Raw genomic sequence first — 16497 nt, 5'->3', positions numbered from 1 at the left:
GTGACCCTCCTAGCTCATCCCTGAAGGCCTTGTGAGGTTTGTTGGGCTGCTGTCACATTCCTGCCAGTGCCAGCAGTCCAGCTGCCGGGGCACTGCTTGGAATGGCTGTAACACATCGCAGGACAGTCTTGAGAGCAGCACTGCTCTTTGTAACACACCTCCACATTCCCACGCACGTCAAGCAAGGAAACAATCAGAACGGGAGAGAAAGGAATAATGAAAGGACCTTCCAGTTGTAAATGACCGTGGCAGTGCTGTTCGGGCTGAGCTGTGGTTGGTGTTTTGTTCTCAGACAGGCTGAGTGACCCTTTGGTTCCGAAAGGTAGAGAGCTGCTGGGGCACGGTGCAGAAGGCAACGTGCAAGTGTGTTTCCTGTTCTGTCTGTACCCCGATGTGTAACGATATTTTTCTCTCCCTGACCTTCCCTGCTTTATTTTGTACCCAGATGTTCTTGCCTCTGTCTGAAATATGCCTTGTAACGCCACACGTTTTCGGAAGATCACTGTGTTTCGCTGGGATAGGAATATTGCATCTGCTTCATAGCAGGAAGATGTTACATGTATTGCAGCTTAATTCTGTTCTACTTTAAACCTAGATAAAGAATGAAGACTGTCCGTACCATTTTGATTACCTCTTCTAGGGTTCAAAGAGAGAATCATTTTCCCAGACCTCCATTTGCTCATGGCTCAGCTTGATGTAAGCACTGTGCAGACAAACCTGCTGCTAAACCAAATCCCCAATGGGAAGAGCCACCTCCATGCCCCCCATTCCTCTCCTCCCGCCGATGTCGTTGGCTCTCGAGAAGCACCTTAAGTCTGAACTGCTCCGGGTGACGAGAGCTGCTCTCCAGGAGCTCGTGTGCGAGTGAGATGAGAGGAAGGACCCTGCACGATGACAGCTCTGCGAGTGCCAGGTGTGAGAGTCGGGCGCACGGAGTCTCATGCTCTGTCTCCAGATTGACCTCCGTCCTCGTCAGGCTGATTTCGCCCGCTGTCACAAGAGTTGCTTTTGGGATTTAGACCATCGTCACCCACAGAACTCCTGCCTCAGTCACTTCTTGTTCCCCCCCCCCCCGCCCCCTCCCCCGGCCCGTTTTACACAAAGACTGTTAATAGGACTGTTAGCGGAATAAGCAAAGCCAATATTCACAGGGTTTAACCGTGCACCTCTAGCACCTTTCGCCCCAGGATGCCTTACAAACGCCGCTCAGCACACACCTCCCACTGCACAACCTGTCCGGACACCTCCTCCCTCCCGGCCGTCACCTCAGCATCCCAGAGCGACTCCTAGGGACGTTCCGGCTCGTAGCATCTCCCACCCCCCGAGGTGCCTTTTGGGAGCTGTCCCCGCGAGTGCCCTGGGAGCGAAGGAGCCCCCCGAGTGCTGATGACGGAGTGACGGGGGATGGCTGAAGGAGGGCACGCCGGCGCTCCCCCGGTCCGACTGTGGGTGCGACGTGTAGGTGTGTACTGCGATGAGCACCGCAGAACGTGGCTCGTGGCTGCGGAAGAGGCAAGTGTCCTTTGGGCTTCGCCGGGATTGTAGCTTTGCTGTGGCAGGTGCCTCTCCTGCGTTGCCAGTAACTGCCTCCTCTCTTTGTTGCTTTCCACCAGGAGGAAGGTATGCTGAGGGCTCGGATCCAAAGAGTTCAGGTTCCCCTGGGTGAGGCGCTGCGACCCAGCCAGCTCCCCCCATCCCGGCTGCCTCACATGTGGCAGCTGTCCCAGGGTGAGCAGTACAGGGATAGTAACTCTCGCGTTTGGGAGATAGAGCACCATCTCATGGTAAGGATGGTGGCGACAATAGACCATAGTCATTCCTGTTTGTGAAGTCATTTGAGATCCTTGAGGGACGGCAGAGGACTGTTATTGTATTGAAGTCCAGTAGCTCTCAGCCACAGTAACTGCAGCCGTATTGAACTTTTCCTTGTCGCTTACAGCTCGATGGTGTTGAAGAACTGCTGCTTAAACTCGTGCCTGGTGATTAATCTGGTACGTGGAGACATTACCCCTGCTTTGTACTGTGCTCTGTTTATTCCCCGTCATTCTTTAATACGAATTTTTGTCTTTCAGGAGCAGTGGCTCTAGGAAGATGTCCTTGTATGTTTTGTACAATAAATGATTCTCTCTCCACTGAAATGCGGCCACCCCTGAGGTGGAAGCAGTTAAACTACACACAGCAACATCACATGAGTTTAGGACAGGCAGTGAAGAGGAGTGTCGTGTCCCATTGAAACATCAGGGGGAGTTCTAGGTAGGCAGAATGTAATTGCCCTCTGTGGAGCTTGGCCAGGATGCTGGAAGTAGGCCCTAGTGATACCGAGAAGTGCTGTGGGGCAGGGAGTGGGCAGGAGGCCCCAGCTCTGGGCAGTGGCACTGCAGGAGCTGAAGCCCTGTGCCATGCAGAGCTGCAGCGATGCTTTCCTTCCGAGCTCTCTCACCCCGCTGCTGCTCCCCCCACTTTTTGTTTGTCTGTTGGTTTCTGGTGAGGTCCCGGTGACGGGTGGGTGCCTCAGCTGCAGAAAGTCAAAGTGATTGCCTGACGTCGGCTTTCCAGGGGTCTGATAAGGGTGGAGCTGTCTCTCCTGGGGGAATCCCGAGAGGATTTCTCCTGCAACAAATTTTTTTTCCCCTTGTTGCTTTACCGGGACGTGCCTAATGATGCTGTTTTTCCCAACCTCCTCCTCCAGATGCAGTTGCATGGCTAAACTCCGGGATGCACAGAGCTCACAGAGAGGGGCTCGCGTTTTAGCCAGAGGTTTAGAGGCACAGAACTGCTTAGAAAAGAGCCGTGGTCGTGTGAGCCGTTGTCGGAATCTTTGTGCTTCCAAGTGGGAAAGGACACGCTCTGAGCACACTAAAGGGAAGGGCCTTCAGGCGTAGCTCTGTAGAGCTTTCCTGCGCTCACAGCCCACGTGAACGGCCTCCAGGGGTGTGCTGGGAGGCAGCTGGCAGGTTGCTCCCGGGGAGAGGAGTGCTGTGAGCTCTGTGTGCTCAGTGGGAGCGTGGGGAGTCCCATCTGTTGGGAGCAGGCTCATCCTGACCGCCTGCTGCAGGGAGGGAAGCCGGGAGCTCTTTGCTCGAAGGCACTGTCTTGCCCCCTGCCTCCCCCAGGTGTTATTTCTACAGTAACATTTTCCTGTCGTTTTAGTTCTCTGAACATGCCGCAGAAGGATCCCTGCCAGAAACAAGCCTGTGAAATACAGAAATGCTTGCAAGGTACCAAGCATCATTTTGTCTTTATGGTGTCTTGAGCTTTGGTGGAACTGAGTGCTTTTTCACATCCCCCCGTTCTCCTTTCGCCGTGAGGGGGGGAGAGCAAGCGAGCACACGAGCGTGACCTCACCAACAAAATCACAGCTGCTTTTCAAAGAGTTCCTTTGTGCTTGGTTGTAAGGAACGAGACACCCTGAGCACAGAACGGAGCGTTTCTCACAGCAGTGTGCTTTTCCAAGCTGAGTGTTCGTGCCTGTGTGTAGTGTCAGGACTGAGCTGTAGGCGGGGAGAGCCAGACACTGCGGGAGCTGTGGTGGAGTGGGAGCTGAGGCCGTGGGTGGATGGAGTGAGGACACACAGAGCTTGGAGCCCCGGGCACGTCCTGCTGCTCACAGAGATGCCTGCAGGAGCAGGCAGGGCGTGTGCGTGGCCTGGGGGTAGCAGGTGGACCCTTGGAGGCCTTGCACAGCTGCTGCGAGTCGGGTGAGCAAAATAGTTGTTGGAAAAAGGGAGGTTATGTGACGACGTGCTTCGGGTGGCTGAGCTGGGGAAAGCAGGTTGGATACTGGCAGAGAAAAATAGCCTTTTCAACAAGTCAGTTGCTTCAAACGGGATGGAGAAAGTGTTCCTGTGTACTCAGGCAGCTCAGCCACAGCAGGGGGAGCGTTTCCTGACTCACCCAGCAGAGCCCTGCAGGTGTGAGGAGCTCTGCTGGAGGGTGACTGGCTGTCAGCACAGGGCTGAGAGCCCAGAGGGTGACAGCAGTGCTAGCAGCACCGGGCAGGTTAGCTAAAGTGGAGCAGAGGGATGGCTTTGCTGCCTGCAGCAAGTGCTGTGGTTGCAGTAACAGCCCCCCATGGCTGGGGAACAGGAGGAGCATCGTGGAGAAGCAGGGAGCAGCAGCCCTCAGCCAGGTGGATATCTGTGTTTCCCAGGATTGTTGTTTTGGACGCTGTGTTCAGTTCAAATGAAGGGCTGCAATACCATCCATGCGTCCCCAGCACTTGTGAACATGCTGCCTGCTTTGCTTTTGGTGTTGGGCCCTCTTCTGGTCCCACTGTGACAGTGCTGTTCCTGGAGGTTACTCCAAGTGTTTCACTCCTGAAGGTTTGTGTACAGGTGTGATCTGAGTGGCTCAGTGGTGCAAGGAAGCTTTTCCTCTGCTGTGTGCATGTCCCACTGCCCCACCACTTCTGTGGCCAACATTTCAGAGTGCTGTGATCACCCCTGACTCGCACGGATGAAGCAGCGGAGTTTACAGCAAAGCAGTTTTTCCTGCAGGAATTAATGCAATAGAGGAAACCGAGCAGAGCCTGAAGTGACCAGTGCACACAGATGGTGCAGAGGATGAGGGCAGGAGCAGGGACGTGCAGCTTCTCAAAGCCATTTTGCAGCAGGACACTGTTCCAAAAGATGTTGCCTGCTTCCTCTGTGAGACCGAATGCCCACTGTAGTCCATAAACCCACTCTGCATTTTGTCATCCATTGTATGAGTAACCCCTGTACCTTTCTGGAGTGATCCCTGATGGGTAGCAGGGCGTGGTGGTAGAAACAGAGCACTGAGTCCCAAGCCCTGCTGCTGTTGAAAGCTCAGAGCAGTGTGGAGGAGCAGGGCCAGTCAGGCCCCCAGGCAGCCTCAGCCCTGCACAAAGCAGTGACATCACTGCAGCCTCTGCCTTGGGGTGCCCTGTGCTTGCACTGCGCGTGCAGCCTGCTCTGCCTGTGCCTGCATGGCACTCACTGCCTTTCTGAGCTCTCTGCTGGGCACTGTATTTGTCTCATTAAATGTTGCTGCTGTTCTTTTTAGTCCTTAAAAACCAGCAGTGGGGCTGAGTGCAGCTAAGCAGGCTGCGTGCAGCCCGTTGCTGCTGGCAGCAGGATGGCTTCCTGCAAGCTGAGGTGCTGTGCAGAGCCACATCCTGCCCACAGCAGGCTGATGGCAGCAGGGCTGCAGCCACACAGCCCACCCCTTCCTCTCCCAGCCCTACTGCACTTGTCCCTATTTATATCAACTGCTCTTTGCAAGCTCTTAATTATACTACTGTACACCTTGCATCGATGAGGCAGCTGGGCTGGAGCACCCAGATCTGGTGATCAGGTTAAAAATGCAGGGAGCAACAGCTGGGGAAACCTCATTCCTGCTGTAGCAGTGCAGTAGCTGCAGAACTGGGGAACTGGAGGTGCCCCCATCCAGAGGAGCCCAGCTGAGCACCGTATGCAGCCAACACCAAAGGGAGATCTGCTCCTAGAGCAGGGGAAGTGCTGGGAAGCAGAGTGGGTAAGCAGAGCATGCTTCTCAAAGCAGGGCAGCACCCAGCATCCCAGGGCCAGGCAGCCCCTCGGGGAACAAAACCAGTTCCCCCCCATGGACTCGGCCTCTCCTTATTTTCCAGCCAACAACTACATGGAGTCTAAGTGTGAAGCTGTGCTGCAAGAGATGAGGAAGTGCTGCGCCCGGTACCCCGAGGGCAGATCCATCTGTTGTTCAGGTTTTGAGAAGGAAGAGAGAGAAAAACGTAAAGCTGCTTCGGAAGGAATTCCCCCACCACCTCAGTAACACAAAGCAGCTCCAGCAGGTGCCAGAGCACGGACTCACCTGCAGAGCTCACGTGTGTGTGCTCCTGAGCCTTCTCTAGACTTTGTGGAAAGCTGGAGGGCTCCAAGCACACACCACCCCGTGCACCAAAAAGTACAACGCAGTACCAAGAGATGGCCTGGTGAACAGACTTTTATTTTCCGTACCAAAACATCATCTACGTTGTCTCTGCACCCCATCTGTGTCTGTGAAAAATCAGTTTGATGTGTTTAGGATGCTTACCTTACTCTAACCCATCCTTGCTCTCAACACCGAGGGCTGGAACCAAGTTACTCCGGCTGCTGGAGGGGGAGGTACAGGAAATGTGCTCAAGAGTGAGATTAAGCGTGACACACAAAGTCCATTCTGACACAAAGGTATTGCTGCCATCAGGCAGCAGTTCCAGGCAACATCCACCTGTCCAGTGGTCCAAGCTCAAGAATGGGAATCAGGTCTGGGCTTTGTTCCTAGGTCTTGCATAGCTCACGGTGACCATGTGTCACTCTGCCTAAGTGCCTCACTTTCCCACTGGACAGAGTTCAGATCCCTTTCTATTGGGATTGCCTCCACGCTGCTATTTGCATGACAACAAAGATGTTACAGGAACATTATTTCAGGGATTGCTACAGGAATAGGATTTTTTTTTTTTAAAGAAAAGAAAAAAAGCAATATTCGTTTGGAAATCCTGACTGTTGATATAAAATTTATAAATTTCTGTATGATGGGAGACCTTTAAGCAATATGTTTCCAACCCAGCGTTCCTCGGTGCGCTGGGACCCAGAGGCCTATCACAAAGCCCTGGGCTAGATCCAAGACCTGATTTAGGTGCCACTTCTGAACACGCAGTTGTAGGCACCCTCTGTCAATACAGCACTTCAGACTCACACACAAACCCGTCTGTGTCTGGAGCCCAGGGAGAGAGGGCTTTTCACTAACTCTCACCTGCGCAGCAGAATTTCCTGTGACCTGTAGGATGAGCTCGGTAGTCAGGTTCCTGCATCACCCTTCAGTGCTGCCTCTGTCTCTCCGTCCACTGTAGCAGCAGTCCAGGCACCCCAGTGGGTGCCAAGTCCATCGCAGGGCCCAGGCACCAAACACCAGACTTCAAACCCACTAGGCTCCTAACTCTGTCATTAGATCTAGCCGTAAAGGACTTCTGTGCTGTGACAATTAACCACAAAATACAGCTTCTATAAACAGACCACTGTAGTCTAGGCACAATAGTTGAGTGTATTGAAGCCTAGAATGGCAAAACCATCTGTACTCGCTGCTCTGAAATACCATAACACGAAATAAATGACTGGAACTAACTGCAGTCTGAGTGTGGTTGTTTACTGAGAGCACGGCGCAGCTGTACGCCGGGCAGCTTGGCTGCTGCTCAGCATCCAGAGCTGTGTGATATCATCAGGTTGAAATAGAAGCTGCTTGGTATTTTTATAACCCAAGCTCAGGCTCAGATGAATTCAGGGCGAGCTCTGTCCTCCCAGCCCCACAAAGAACTGACCACAAGGACAAAATGGGGCTGAAGGGACAGATGGTACTCCTGGAAAGTGGAGAAGGATGACAGCAGTGAGAAACGTTTCACAAGTGGCTCATTTTCCCCTCGTGCCCAACCCGAGTAAGAGAAGTGGAAGTAAAATCACTAACACACATCCAGCTGAGTTGCTCAGGCTTCTGCTGCACCCATTTAAAGGAAACCTTTGTCTCTGTGCCCAGTTCTAGGATCAAACCTGCTCAGCCGTGAGGGTGAGAAGTCAGCAGATCTCACACAGGAATTAAAGCAAAACCATTTAATAAAATATCACTTCAACAAGCATTTACATATAATATACAAAAAGACTTTAAAAAGCCTAGTGTGTTTTAAACCTTCCGTACTGCTACGGATGTGGCTGACACAAGAACAAAAGGGATGCGTGTGTTGGGGGTGTGGGAGGAATACCTCATCTTGGCACCTGAACAACAACAGTGCATCTCCAGGGGCTGATGTGGCACCAGCACTCCCAGTGCGGGCACACAGCCTCCACCAGTGGCAGCCCCCAGTCTGACACGGGCACAGCAGATCCACCAGCCCCCAGCGTCCACCCCCTGCCTGCATTCACACCCAACAGGAGTCCTCCTCCTCGTGTCTCCTCCCCTCGCAGCAGCTACGGAGACCTTCTGGCTCCCTCTCTGGGCCGCTCCCCTCTGCAGCAGGGATTCAGGACCTCCCCCGCTGGGCAGACAGTGCCTGAGCTGAGGCTGGAGGCAGCCCTAAGGCCTGCTAACATCTACCTTAAGTTTGTCACTGGAGGAAGATTTGTGAAGAACAGTGCATACCAGTTGGGTTACTCAGCACACCAGGCACAGGGGAAGCAACACTTCCCCTGCAAGAACGAGAGATGCCCCGTGATACAGATGTATTAATTCAAGCACATTCAGCTGTGCAGTTTTCCTATAAAAAACTGATATATATATATTTTTTTGTCACTCCATTCCCAGCCATGAATTTACTGAGGACCTATTTGCTGCATCACATCACTCCTGCAGCCCCCCATGTCAGTATTAAAACGCTGTGAGCCCAGCTGCTCCTCCCCAGCCACAGGACAGGAGCAAAGATCCCAACATCTGCTTCCTGATCACCTTCAGTGTGAGAGGAACACCACCTAGAACACACTGCTGCTGCGATGACACCTCAGTGAGAGGCAAAACTGAACTAACAGACCTCTGGTGGCTGAACCCACAGTTCCAGCCCTCTCAGCAGCTCTCTGGGGACAAGCCCCCGTTTTGAGCCAGCCATGCACATTCAGAATGGCATCACACAACACAGGAGATGGGCTGCACCCACACACATCGCTGTCCTCCAGCACGTAGGGAGTGCTGGCTCACATCAAAACCTCCCCGTAGTGCTGAAGGACATCACCCTGCAGTCCCCACGCTCTGCAAAGTGCTAATGCCAAATCCAGCACGGCCATCACAGAGCACCTCCAAGGTATACATCTCATTTTTCTTGTGGGTTAGAGTTCTGCTCTGCACACAACTGGGACAGAGCTCCCAAGAACAGCTGAGCCCTGCACCTGAGCTGCTTCCTCGCCTGCAGAGGGCTACAGCTGTCAGAAACATACAAGGGGATTAAGCAAGCTGCTTTTTTTTTTTTGGAGGGGAAAACAGTAAATTCGAAGAAGGAAGGAAGACAACCAGGACAAAGAGCATGGAAACTGCCTACACCCTCAGAGGCACACCCTGGTTTTTCCAACAGTTTAGGCCTAAGCACCAGGAAGGGTCTGAGATTGTGCTCCAAGCACCAGGTTTCACATCCTCCCCCCCCAACTCCAGCAGTGCTGGCACAAAGGATCCTGGATCAGCACAACATACCCTAAACAGGGATACAACTCCTACCTGCAATCCCATCCCATGCAGTTACAGCTTTAAGAGCATCCACTTCAAAGCAGCCAAAGGAGGTCACAGCAGACCTAGAAACACTGGTCAGAGCCCCAAGGTGGTTTACAGTAAGTGGCACAGCAGAAATACGTGCTGCCCGTGCCAGCCAGCCTGCCACAGGCAGGGGAGCACCCTGGGACCAGCCCACCACAAGAGTACACCTCAGAAGCTGGCAGCTAGTGACCAAGCAAGGTGCTGTGTGGAGCAGGGAGAGGGCCGCACACTGTGCTCAGTTTCCATCAGCAGCACCAGAGCTGCACTTCCAGTAAGGGCTATAAATAACAGCAGAGGGAAAGCCAAAAAGTCACCCACGTTCAGTGCAGTGATAAGGGGTGGGCAGAGAACCTCCACTGCTACACAAAGCATGAATGTGCTCCTTACCCACCAGCCATGCTGTCCCCCAGCACCTCTGCAGCCACACCAGGACAGCCAAGCACATCTGCACTTCACACACCAGCTCTGCACAGATGGAAGCTTTCCGGGGACCAGGGTAAAGAAAGTACAAGCTAAACAGCAGTGAAGAGCTGACAGCTGTTGTACACATATACTGGCAGACAAGTGTATACAGGTCCCAAGCACCTGGGAAGAAGCACGTTTAAGAGATTTCTCTGCCACTACATGTTTATGAGGCTTCAACTCATCTGAGAACTTGGGGCTAGGCATATTCAGTGGAGAAAGGAATTGCTATGATACACTGAAGTCAAAAGCTTTCAGGCCAATACAGCACCCAAACAGTCCAGACAGGTAAAAGGTGGAAATCAAAAGCAGCACTGCAAGAAATAAAGGCTGGAACCTGTGAGCACAGGGACTGAACCTGCTGGAAACTACCACTGACTTCTACATTGGAGGGAACAGGAAGGAAAAGAGGACAGGGGAAGCTGGGCATGATGAGAGAGTCGACTGTAGTTCCTAGGAAGCCATTCCAAGCAGAAATCCTCCAGCAAACCCTCCAGTCAGGATAACATTCTTCTTCAGAAATATGATCACCTAAGCAGGGGAGAGAAGAGCCAAGCATGTTCCCCAACAGCAGCAGTCTCTCCCCCACCCTCCCCATACATCACAGCTGTTCTCTCTGAGGCAGGTGACACTCAGAACACAACCCCAGCACAGCCCAGACCCCCCAACAGCTGCCACATAGTGAGAGCCCACATGCTCCCCACATCAGACACCTGAGGCTCTGCCACAGGCAGTGCATTGTGACAATGAGAGAAGGGGCTGCTGACAGCACGCACGTGCCAGACTGCAGTACAGCAGAGCCCAGAGCAACCAGGCCACTCTGCTGCCAGATCTGCTTACCTTTCCCTCTCAGACAAAGTGGAAGCTTCTCAAGCCTCGCCCCACTCCTGCAACCCCAGCACATTTTCTTCCAACCCCAAGGAATCTGCCACAACACGTGGTGAGCTGGCATCATGCCGAGATGCCTCAAACACTGTTTGCCATCTCACTAGTTCTGTTTTTACATGAGCACTCCCTCTTTTCACGTGCATGACAGAAGAACCCTGGATTCCATCCCATTTCCTGCTGTCCCTCCAGCAGGATGCCTGCACACACCCTGGAAGAATTGTCTCACCTCATCCACTTTGCTTTTCACTTCTGGAGACATTTTGTTGCTGCTGCTGTGAAATTTCAGCTGCTGCTTGGCTTTGTTCACGTCACGTTCAACGAGCTTCCAGTCAACTTTGATGTATCCTGTGTGGTTTGCAATCTAGAATTTCAAAGGGTGGAAAGAAAGAGCCTGGAGTGAACTTCTGGCTGAACAGAACCCCCTTGTCCACCCACCAACCCCTTCCCACTCTCTGGACCAGGAGGCTGAGAGAAGATGAGCACAAAAGCTCAAACGGTGGCCAAAGCACCACCCTGTGGTTATATTAACTGTCCTGCAACATCTGTCTCCCTCAGTAATCTTCTCAAAGAAGAGCACACTGCAGCTTACCCCGTTTCAGCCCCTCCTCTAATGCAAAACTGGCATCCCCTCCCCCTCACAACTGCCACTGCTGGGACGCTCGTGCTGCTGTGGGTGGACTCTGCTATTAATAGCCCGTTCCTCCCTAAGTATTTTATCTGGTCAGAATGATTTACTGGTGAAGCTTGCTGGGCTCAGAGCAAGCTTTGGGCTTTCAGCAGAACAAGCAGAACAGGAAGAGTGAGACTGAGCACCACGGGAGCAAACAACCAAAGATTGCTGAGCGAGCCCTCTGTGGGAGGTCCAAGCTGCATTTCAGGATCTGAGAGGCTCCCCTCACTTCCACAGTTCTTAGAAACCAAGAGGAGGACAGAGTTTCTCTCCTCCTTCTCAGCACATTACAAAAAGCCTCATCTGTTTTAGCCTGACTGCTCAGGTAACGTATCACAGACACAACCAAACATTCTAATTAACTTTCATAAGCAGCATCTGAGCATAGCTCCAGTTCTAACATGCTTTGGTTACAGTACCTGTGGGAATGGGGCTGCAGTGTGTGCCAAGGAATGTGCACCCACAGCATCTGGAGCTGCACACAGCTGCTGGCAGAGCAGGGAACAGACCCCACGAGTCCCAACAAGCAGCCATCACAGACAGCCCTTCCCCTCCAGTGACACTTTTCAGGAAGCCTGGCCCACCCTCCATACACACCTGAAGCAGGAAAAAGCCACCTCCCACTGCTGTTGCTGCCAGCTTTCCAACTTTCTGGAAGATGAATCCAGTACACCTGCAAACCAACCAAGATCCAGTGAGGAGACCAGGATGCCACTCACACCCCTCAGCACACGTCCCACAGACAGTTCTGCCTTCAGTGCTAATTGCTCAGGGCTCAGAGACAGCCTGACTAACAGCACAAGCGAGCCACATGCAAGCAAAAAAAAAATAGTCTGTGCCCAGTCAAGAGCAATGCTTTTCAGCTTTTTACTTCTCACTATGACATTTCAAGCTTTCACAGTTCTGATTCTTCTCTCTTTGACACCAGTGCTCTTCCAAAAGCTAACTGGAAACACATGATTTTGGCAGGGTACAATTTTAAACAGCAGTGGTTCAAAGCTACACCAGTTTCAAACAGAGTTCTACACTTTCAGCATTGCTGCAGCCACCAGAGCTCCAGCAGGCAGCACCCCATCACTCAGTCACCCAAAGCAGCCTTTGCTTTGACCACAGTTTCCCCATCAATGCTGCAAAACAACACAGCAACTTGCTCTTACCCATTTCTTTACATAAACACTGGGTGAAGTTACCTGAGAAGTTGCTAGCTTGGATTTGTTAAGAGAAACTGAACCATGATACACTTTTAAACGGTTATCTCTGAAGAGACAGGGGCAGCCTGCCGCTGCAAGCAGAGCTACAAGCCTCAGAGCATCCTGAAGCCCAGGCAGGCAGCGTGCCCACAGTGCCAGTGTGCACAGCACAGCACAGCCACCCCCAGGAGGCGTCGGTGCAGACCCCCATCGCACACCACCACCCCCCTCCAAGAACGACAGACTGCCCGGTCCAGGCCAAGCTGCCACTCACCATCCCGTCACCCCTCCGATCACCAGCTGCGTGGCCACGTTGTACTTCTCCGCACTCGACCCGGAGCTGGGGGCAAAGACCTTCTTCCACCAGGGCCGGCTCTTGGTGTACTCGGCCAGGTCCAGCACGTTGAAGTCCTCTTTCCTTCCTGCAGGCACGCACGGAGCTCAACACCGGGAGCCGCGGCCCAGAGCTCACCCTTCCCTTCCCCTCACCCCTCCCGCAGCTCCCGGGCCGCCCCCGCTGCTCCCGCGCTCCGTGCCCCTGAGGGGAGCGGCGGGCTTCTGGGCCCGGCTCAGCGCGCACCGGCGCAGGCCGCGCCACCCGCCCGAGGCGCTGCCAACGGAAACGGCGCCTCGTAGGCCCCGCGGTCCTCAGGGAGCCCCGAACCGGCCGGGATACGGGACCGGGAGGAGCCGCCCCGGTGGGACGAAGCCCGGAACCGCCACCCACCTCCGCCCGACGCAGCCATGGCACAGCTCCGCTACCCGACCTCACCACGCATGCGCACGGACACGCCCCCTTACGTCCCCGTCTCGACGTGGCCACGTCTTTCCGCGTAGCCCCGCCCACCTCGTGACCCCCGTCTCCTCGCCCGCCTTTAGCTCCGCCCACCCCACCGTCCCGTCTCGTATAGCCCCGCCCACATCGCAGCCACGCCCACCCGCAGGTCCCGGTCTCTCGTAGTAGGACACCGGCGTGGATGAGGAACACGTGGCCGTGGCGTGGACACGCGGGCGCGACAGTGTGGAGGACGCAGCTGGGAGACACGGGGGGCAGCGGCTTTCCATAGGGTGCAGCAGGCAGCCCGGCTGAGCTCCGAGCACGTGGTGCCGAGGTTGGGGGGAGGGGCAGGTAGCCCTGTGCCCGCATCGACCTTGCTCTCGACCTTGCTCTCGTGAACGCATAGAGAAGACAGCACTCTTTGAAGGTTTATTCATTCTCTTGCAAATACAAAGCTCCTGCGTGTGCTCTTCAGGTGCCAAAGCCCCGCAAGCACTGCTCTGCATCTCCCCCCACACCCCCAGCAGCTCCATCCATCCCACGTCCGAGCGCAGCTCCTCTGCATGCAGCGTTGTGGTGGCCCTTTGGTGACCCAGTAATCAGATGTAGCTGTTAGTGAGACTGTCGGACAGATCCTACACCGACTACTGAGCAGCCAAGGGCACCATGTCTCTGCTGGGAGGCTTCAGTCCTTGGCTCCAGGCAGGGCGGTGGCGAGGAGAGGGATGGCTGAGGCAAAGGGAAGCTCTCTAGCTGCATTCCAGCTTGGAAATCCCACACGAGCACTGGTGTCAGGCAGGACCAGGCTCTCCTGCATGACAGGGATGTGGTCGCTAGCTTTGTGCCTCCCAGGGCCAGGCATAGCTGTCCTCATTCCCCCCCCCTTGTCCCAGCTGGATCATCCCTCAACATCCCCGAGGCTCTCACTGCACCCAGCATGTGGCCCTGTCCTTCCACACATGTGCACCATGGCCCAGGGTGGGCACTCGGCTTCCTCCCACAGTGGGAAAGGAGCTGTGCTGCTGGGACTGGGGGTCCCTGTGCTCCAGTTGGGCACCCTGCAGCCACCAGCCTCACTCAGCCCAAGAAATGCAGACCTAAAAGCCGTTCCCAGTCTCAAATGCTTACTGTCCCTCCCAGTGCCACTGCCACCCCCCAGCCCGCATGGCTGGGTGACCCAATGCTCAGCATGAGCTTCACTGGGCAACGAGCATCCAACAAAACCATCTTCCCCCAGCAAGCCCCCTCTTGCAGAGCCTCCCCAAAATCCTAGCACCCCCCTGGGTGCCCCACTGCTGCACCATACCTGGCCATCTCCACCAGACACCGTGGTCTCCTGCTGAAAGCACGTGTCCCCGGCACACGGGGCCACGGAAGGCTCAGGGGGACATCCAGGTGCCACCACCCTCGTGGCCATCGTTCACTGCTGAGGCTGCAAAGGAGACACTACTTTTAGTACGGCGAGAAGCGACGGCTGAATTCCCCTTCCCCCGCCTGGGACGTCCGCAGCGGTGTCACGCAGCTGCGTGGGGACAGCCCCGGCACCGCGGCCGGCCGGGGGCACGCTGCAGTGCGTAGAAAGGAAATTGCAGCCCGGCCCCGTCAGAGCAAGAGCACGGGGATTTTCAGCGGGGTTTCTATCTCTGCCTTTGCCTCTCGTTCTCTCTTCTCGTTTTCTGGAAATGAAACAAACTCAGGCTCCGGTTTTTTCGTGCTGCTTTGGTGGGGGCGACGGCCCTTCTCCTTCACTCCCCCACGGTTGCGGTGGGGATTTTTGGCTCTGGGCAGCTCCATCTCACAGGGCTGCTCCCTCTCCTGCCGATCCCGCACGATGGGACTGGGCACTGGGGACCCCCGTGGTGCTGCGTGCTGCATCCCAGCGATGGGCAGCGGCTTCAGGCTCTGCGGGAGCTCTCTGTGCATCTGCTGCTTCTCTGCAGTGAGCGAGAGAGGATTTTTTCTGGGACAGTTCTGAACCAGCCATCCCCGCGGAGCGACACTCAATTGCTGTTGTTAAATTTAGCCCTGTCTGTGGCTCACCAGGAGCTGCGTTGGTGCGGGGATGCCTGAGCTGAGCGGTGCTGAGCGCTGGGGGACGGGGAGGAAGGGCACTGCCGCGTCCTGAGCACAGCTGCTGTGGGGTGGAGGGGATGTGCGGCTGAATCCGACCATCTCCGGAGGTCTGGGGGTCAGTTCAGCCTCCCATTTTGGCATCTGTGGGGCTGATCTGAGCATCAAAACATGCCCAGCTCAGTGAATGTAAACCCATCTCCAGGCTGACCCAGCAGCTACATCCTGCAAAGCAATTGCTCTGAGCTTCATTTAATCAACCGAGGTAATTAGGTGACTCAGGAAGGACTGCGTGCCTGGAGGCTGCTCTGCTTCTCCCAGAGCTGAGCTCGTGTAGCAGCATCCCTGCAAAGGCAGCGGCTGCGGGAGCGACCTCTGGCTGTAGATCCTTCTAAATGCACATCCCCTCTTAAATGGACGTTCCCCCTAAATGCATGTCCCCCCCTTTTCTCCACAGGTGTCTTTTGCGAGCACAGTCATTGTGCTGAGCCATCCAAAGCCACCTCCAGTGTGAGAAATGGGAGTGGAGAGCCACCCCACTGCCCCACTTACAGGGAGGGAGCAGGGGGGGAACTGCTTTTGGGACCCGCTCCACGTCAGCATTTCTTCTGCGGGGCTGTGTGAAGGGAGCTCGGGGCTGGGTGCGTGGGCTCCCACAGCCGTGGGAGGGATGCTGCATCCCTTCGTTTGGGGCTGGGGCAGCAACCGCACCGGGAGGACCCGGTGTTTCCCTCATAACCCAGAACTTTGGTGCTAAGGGAAGGAGTTTTCCCCGCAAGGACGGAGGAGGTCGGAATCTCCTCTGCTGTGTCTGAGGAACGGGGATCCTCCGCGGTGTGCAGCACCGTGAGTCAGCGAGGCACAGCTCCAGGAGGGCATGACCACTGCGTTGGGTACGTGCCAGCCGGCAGCGTGCACCCGCCAGCCCGCGCCGTGTGCCCGTGCACGGGACACGCGGGAGGAGGGACGGGTGCCACAGCCCTCGGGTCCCTCGTCGTCACTGTGCCCACCTCTGCCCGTGTGAGTGCTGGGAAGGACGCGCACCCCGTGGGAGCAGCGGAGCTGCTCTGCATTCCCGAGAAGCCACCGTGAGTCACTTGCACACGCACACATACACACACACACAGACACACACACGAAAAGTCCCAGGAGAGATTAGACACCGCGCACCGTGTTCTGAGTCATTTCTACCCGCCCCAGCCCTGAGAAGTGCTCAGTTCGGGGAAACAATCGGCGCT

General features: G+C 55.1%; 4 protein-coding genes across 5 annotated transcripts in view; 3 read left to right on the top strand and 1 right to left on the bottom strand.

Moving 5' to 3' along the window:
* The window catches only part of GCNA (germ cell nuclear acidic peptidase), a 62976-nt gene that overhangs the window by 14148 nt on the left and 32331 nt on the right, over positions 1-16497 (top strand). The window lies entirely within an intron of this gene.
* Positions 1324-5691, top strand: MTCP1 (mature T cell proliferation 1). Of its 2 annotated transcripts, none has more exons than XM_065729312.1 (4): positions 1324-1512; positions 1614-1784; positions 1940-1991; positions 5609-5691. In XM_065729312.1, the coding sequence occupies exons 1-3, from the start codon at positions 1405-1407 to the stop codon at positions 1985-1987; spliced, it is 327 nt and encodes a 108-aa protein (XP_065585384.1). In that variant the 5' UTR covers positions 1324-1404; the 3' UTR covers positions 1988-1991; positions 5609-5691. The 2 variants fall into 2 exon arrangements, with proteins under 2 accessions (XP_065585384.1, XP_065585383.1); XM_065729311.1 differs by lacking the exon at positions 5609-5691 and adding an exon at positions 2073-2162.
* Positions 3157-7100, top strand: CMC4 (C-X9-C motif containing 4). The gene is made up of 2 exons (XM_065729314.1): positions 3157-3218; positions 5609-7100. The coding sequence occupies exons 1-2, from the start codon at positions 3161-3163 to the stop codon at positions 5770-5772; spliced, it is 222 nt and encodes a 73-aa protein (XP_065585386.1). The 5' UTR covers positions 3157-3160; the 3' UTR covers positions 5773-7100.
* Positions 9811-15112, bottom strand: FUNDC2 (FUN14 domain containing 2). The gene is made up of 6 exons (XM_065729807.1): positions 14989-15112; positions 13259-13445; positions 12686-12853; positions 11819-11894; positions 10778-10912; positions 9811-10194 (listed from the first exon to the last, which is right to left on the bottom strand). Exons 1-6 carry the CDS (start codon positions 15110-15112, stop codon positions 10117-10119), a joined length of 768 nt encoding a protein of 255 aa, XP_065585879.1. The 3' UTR covers positions 9811-10116.

Source organism: Cyrtonyx montezumae, unplaced genomic scaffold (assembly GCF_038088225.1).
Source record: "Cyrtonyx montezumae isolate F1298 unplaced genomic scaffold, pur_monq_1.0 scaffold_11, whole genome shotgun sequence".
In the NCBI taxonomy this organism is placed as follows: domain Eukaryota; kingdom Metazoa; phylum Chordata; class Aves; order Galliformes; family Odontophoridae; genus Cyrtonyx; species Cyrtonyx montezumae.
Note: the sequence above shows the minus strand (reverse complement) of the source record. Positions and strands in the feature narration are given on the sequence as shown.

Excerpts from the sequence above, each read along its gene's own strand:
- CMC4 (XM_065729314.1), top strand. The coding sequence starts at position 3,161 with ATGCCGCAGAAGGATCCCTGCCAGAAACAAGCCTGTGAAATACAGAAA. Across the intron at positions 3,219-5,608 it reads AATACAGAAATGCTTGCAAG|CCAACAACTACATGGAGTCT; the intron begins GTACCAAGCATC and ends CTTATTTTCCAG.
- FUNDC2 (XM_065729807.1), bottom strand. The coding sequence starts at position 15,112 with ATGCACAGAGAGCTCCCGCAGAGCCTGAAGCCGCTGCCCATCGCTGGG. Across the intron at positions 13,446-14,988 it reads GCAGGAGAGGGAGCAGCCCT|CTGCGTCCTCCACACTGTCG; the intron begins GTGAGATGGAGC and ends CGTGTCTCCCAG. Across the intron at positions 11,895-12,685 it reads ATCGGAGGGGTGACGGGATG|GTGTACTGGATTCATCTTCC; the intron begins GTGAGTGGCAGC and ends GTTGGTTTGCAG.
- MTCP1 (XM_065729312.1), top strand. The coding sequence starts at position 1,405 with ATGGCTGAAGGAGGGCACGCCGGCGCTCCCCCGGTCCGACTGTGGGTG. Across the intron at positions 1,513-1,613 it reads GGCTCGTGGCTGCGGAAGAG|GAGGAAGGTATGCTGAGGGC; the intron begins GCAAGTGTCCTT and ends GCTTTCCACCAG. Across the intron at positions 1,785-1,939 it reads AGATAGAGCACCATCTCATG|CTCGATGGTGTTGAAGAACT; the intron begins GTAAGGATGGTG and ends TGTCGCTTACAG.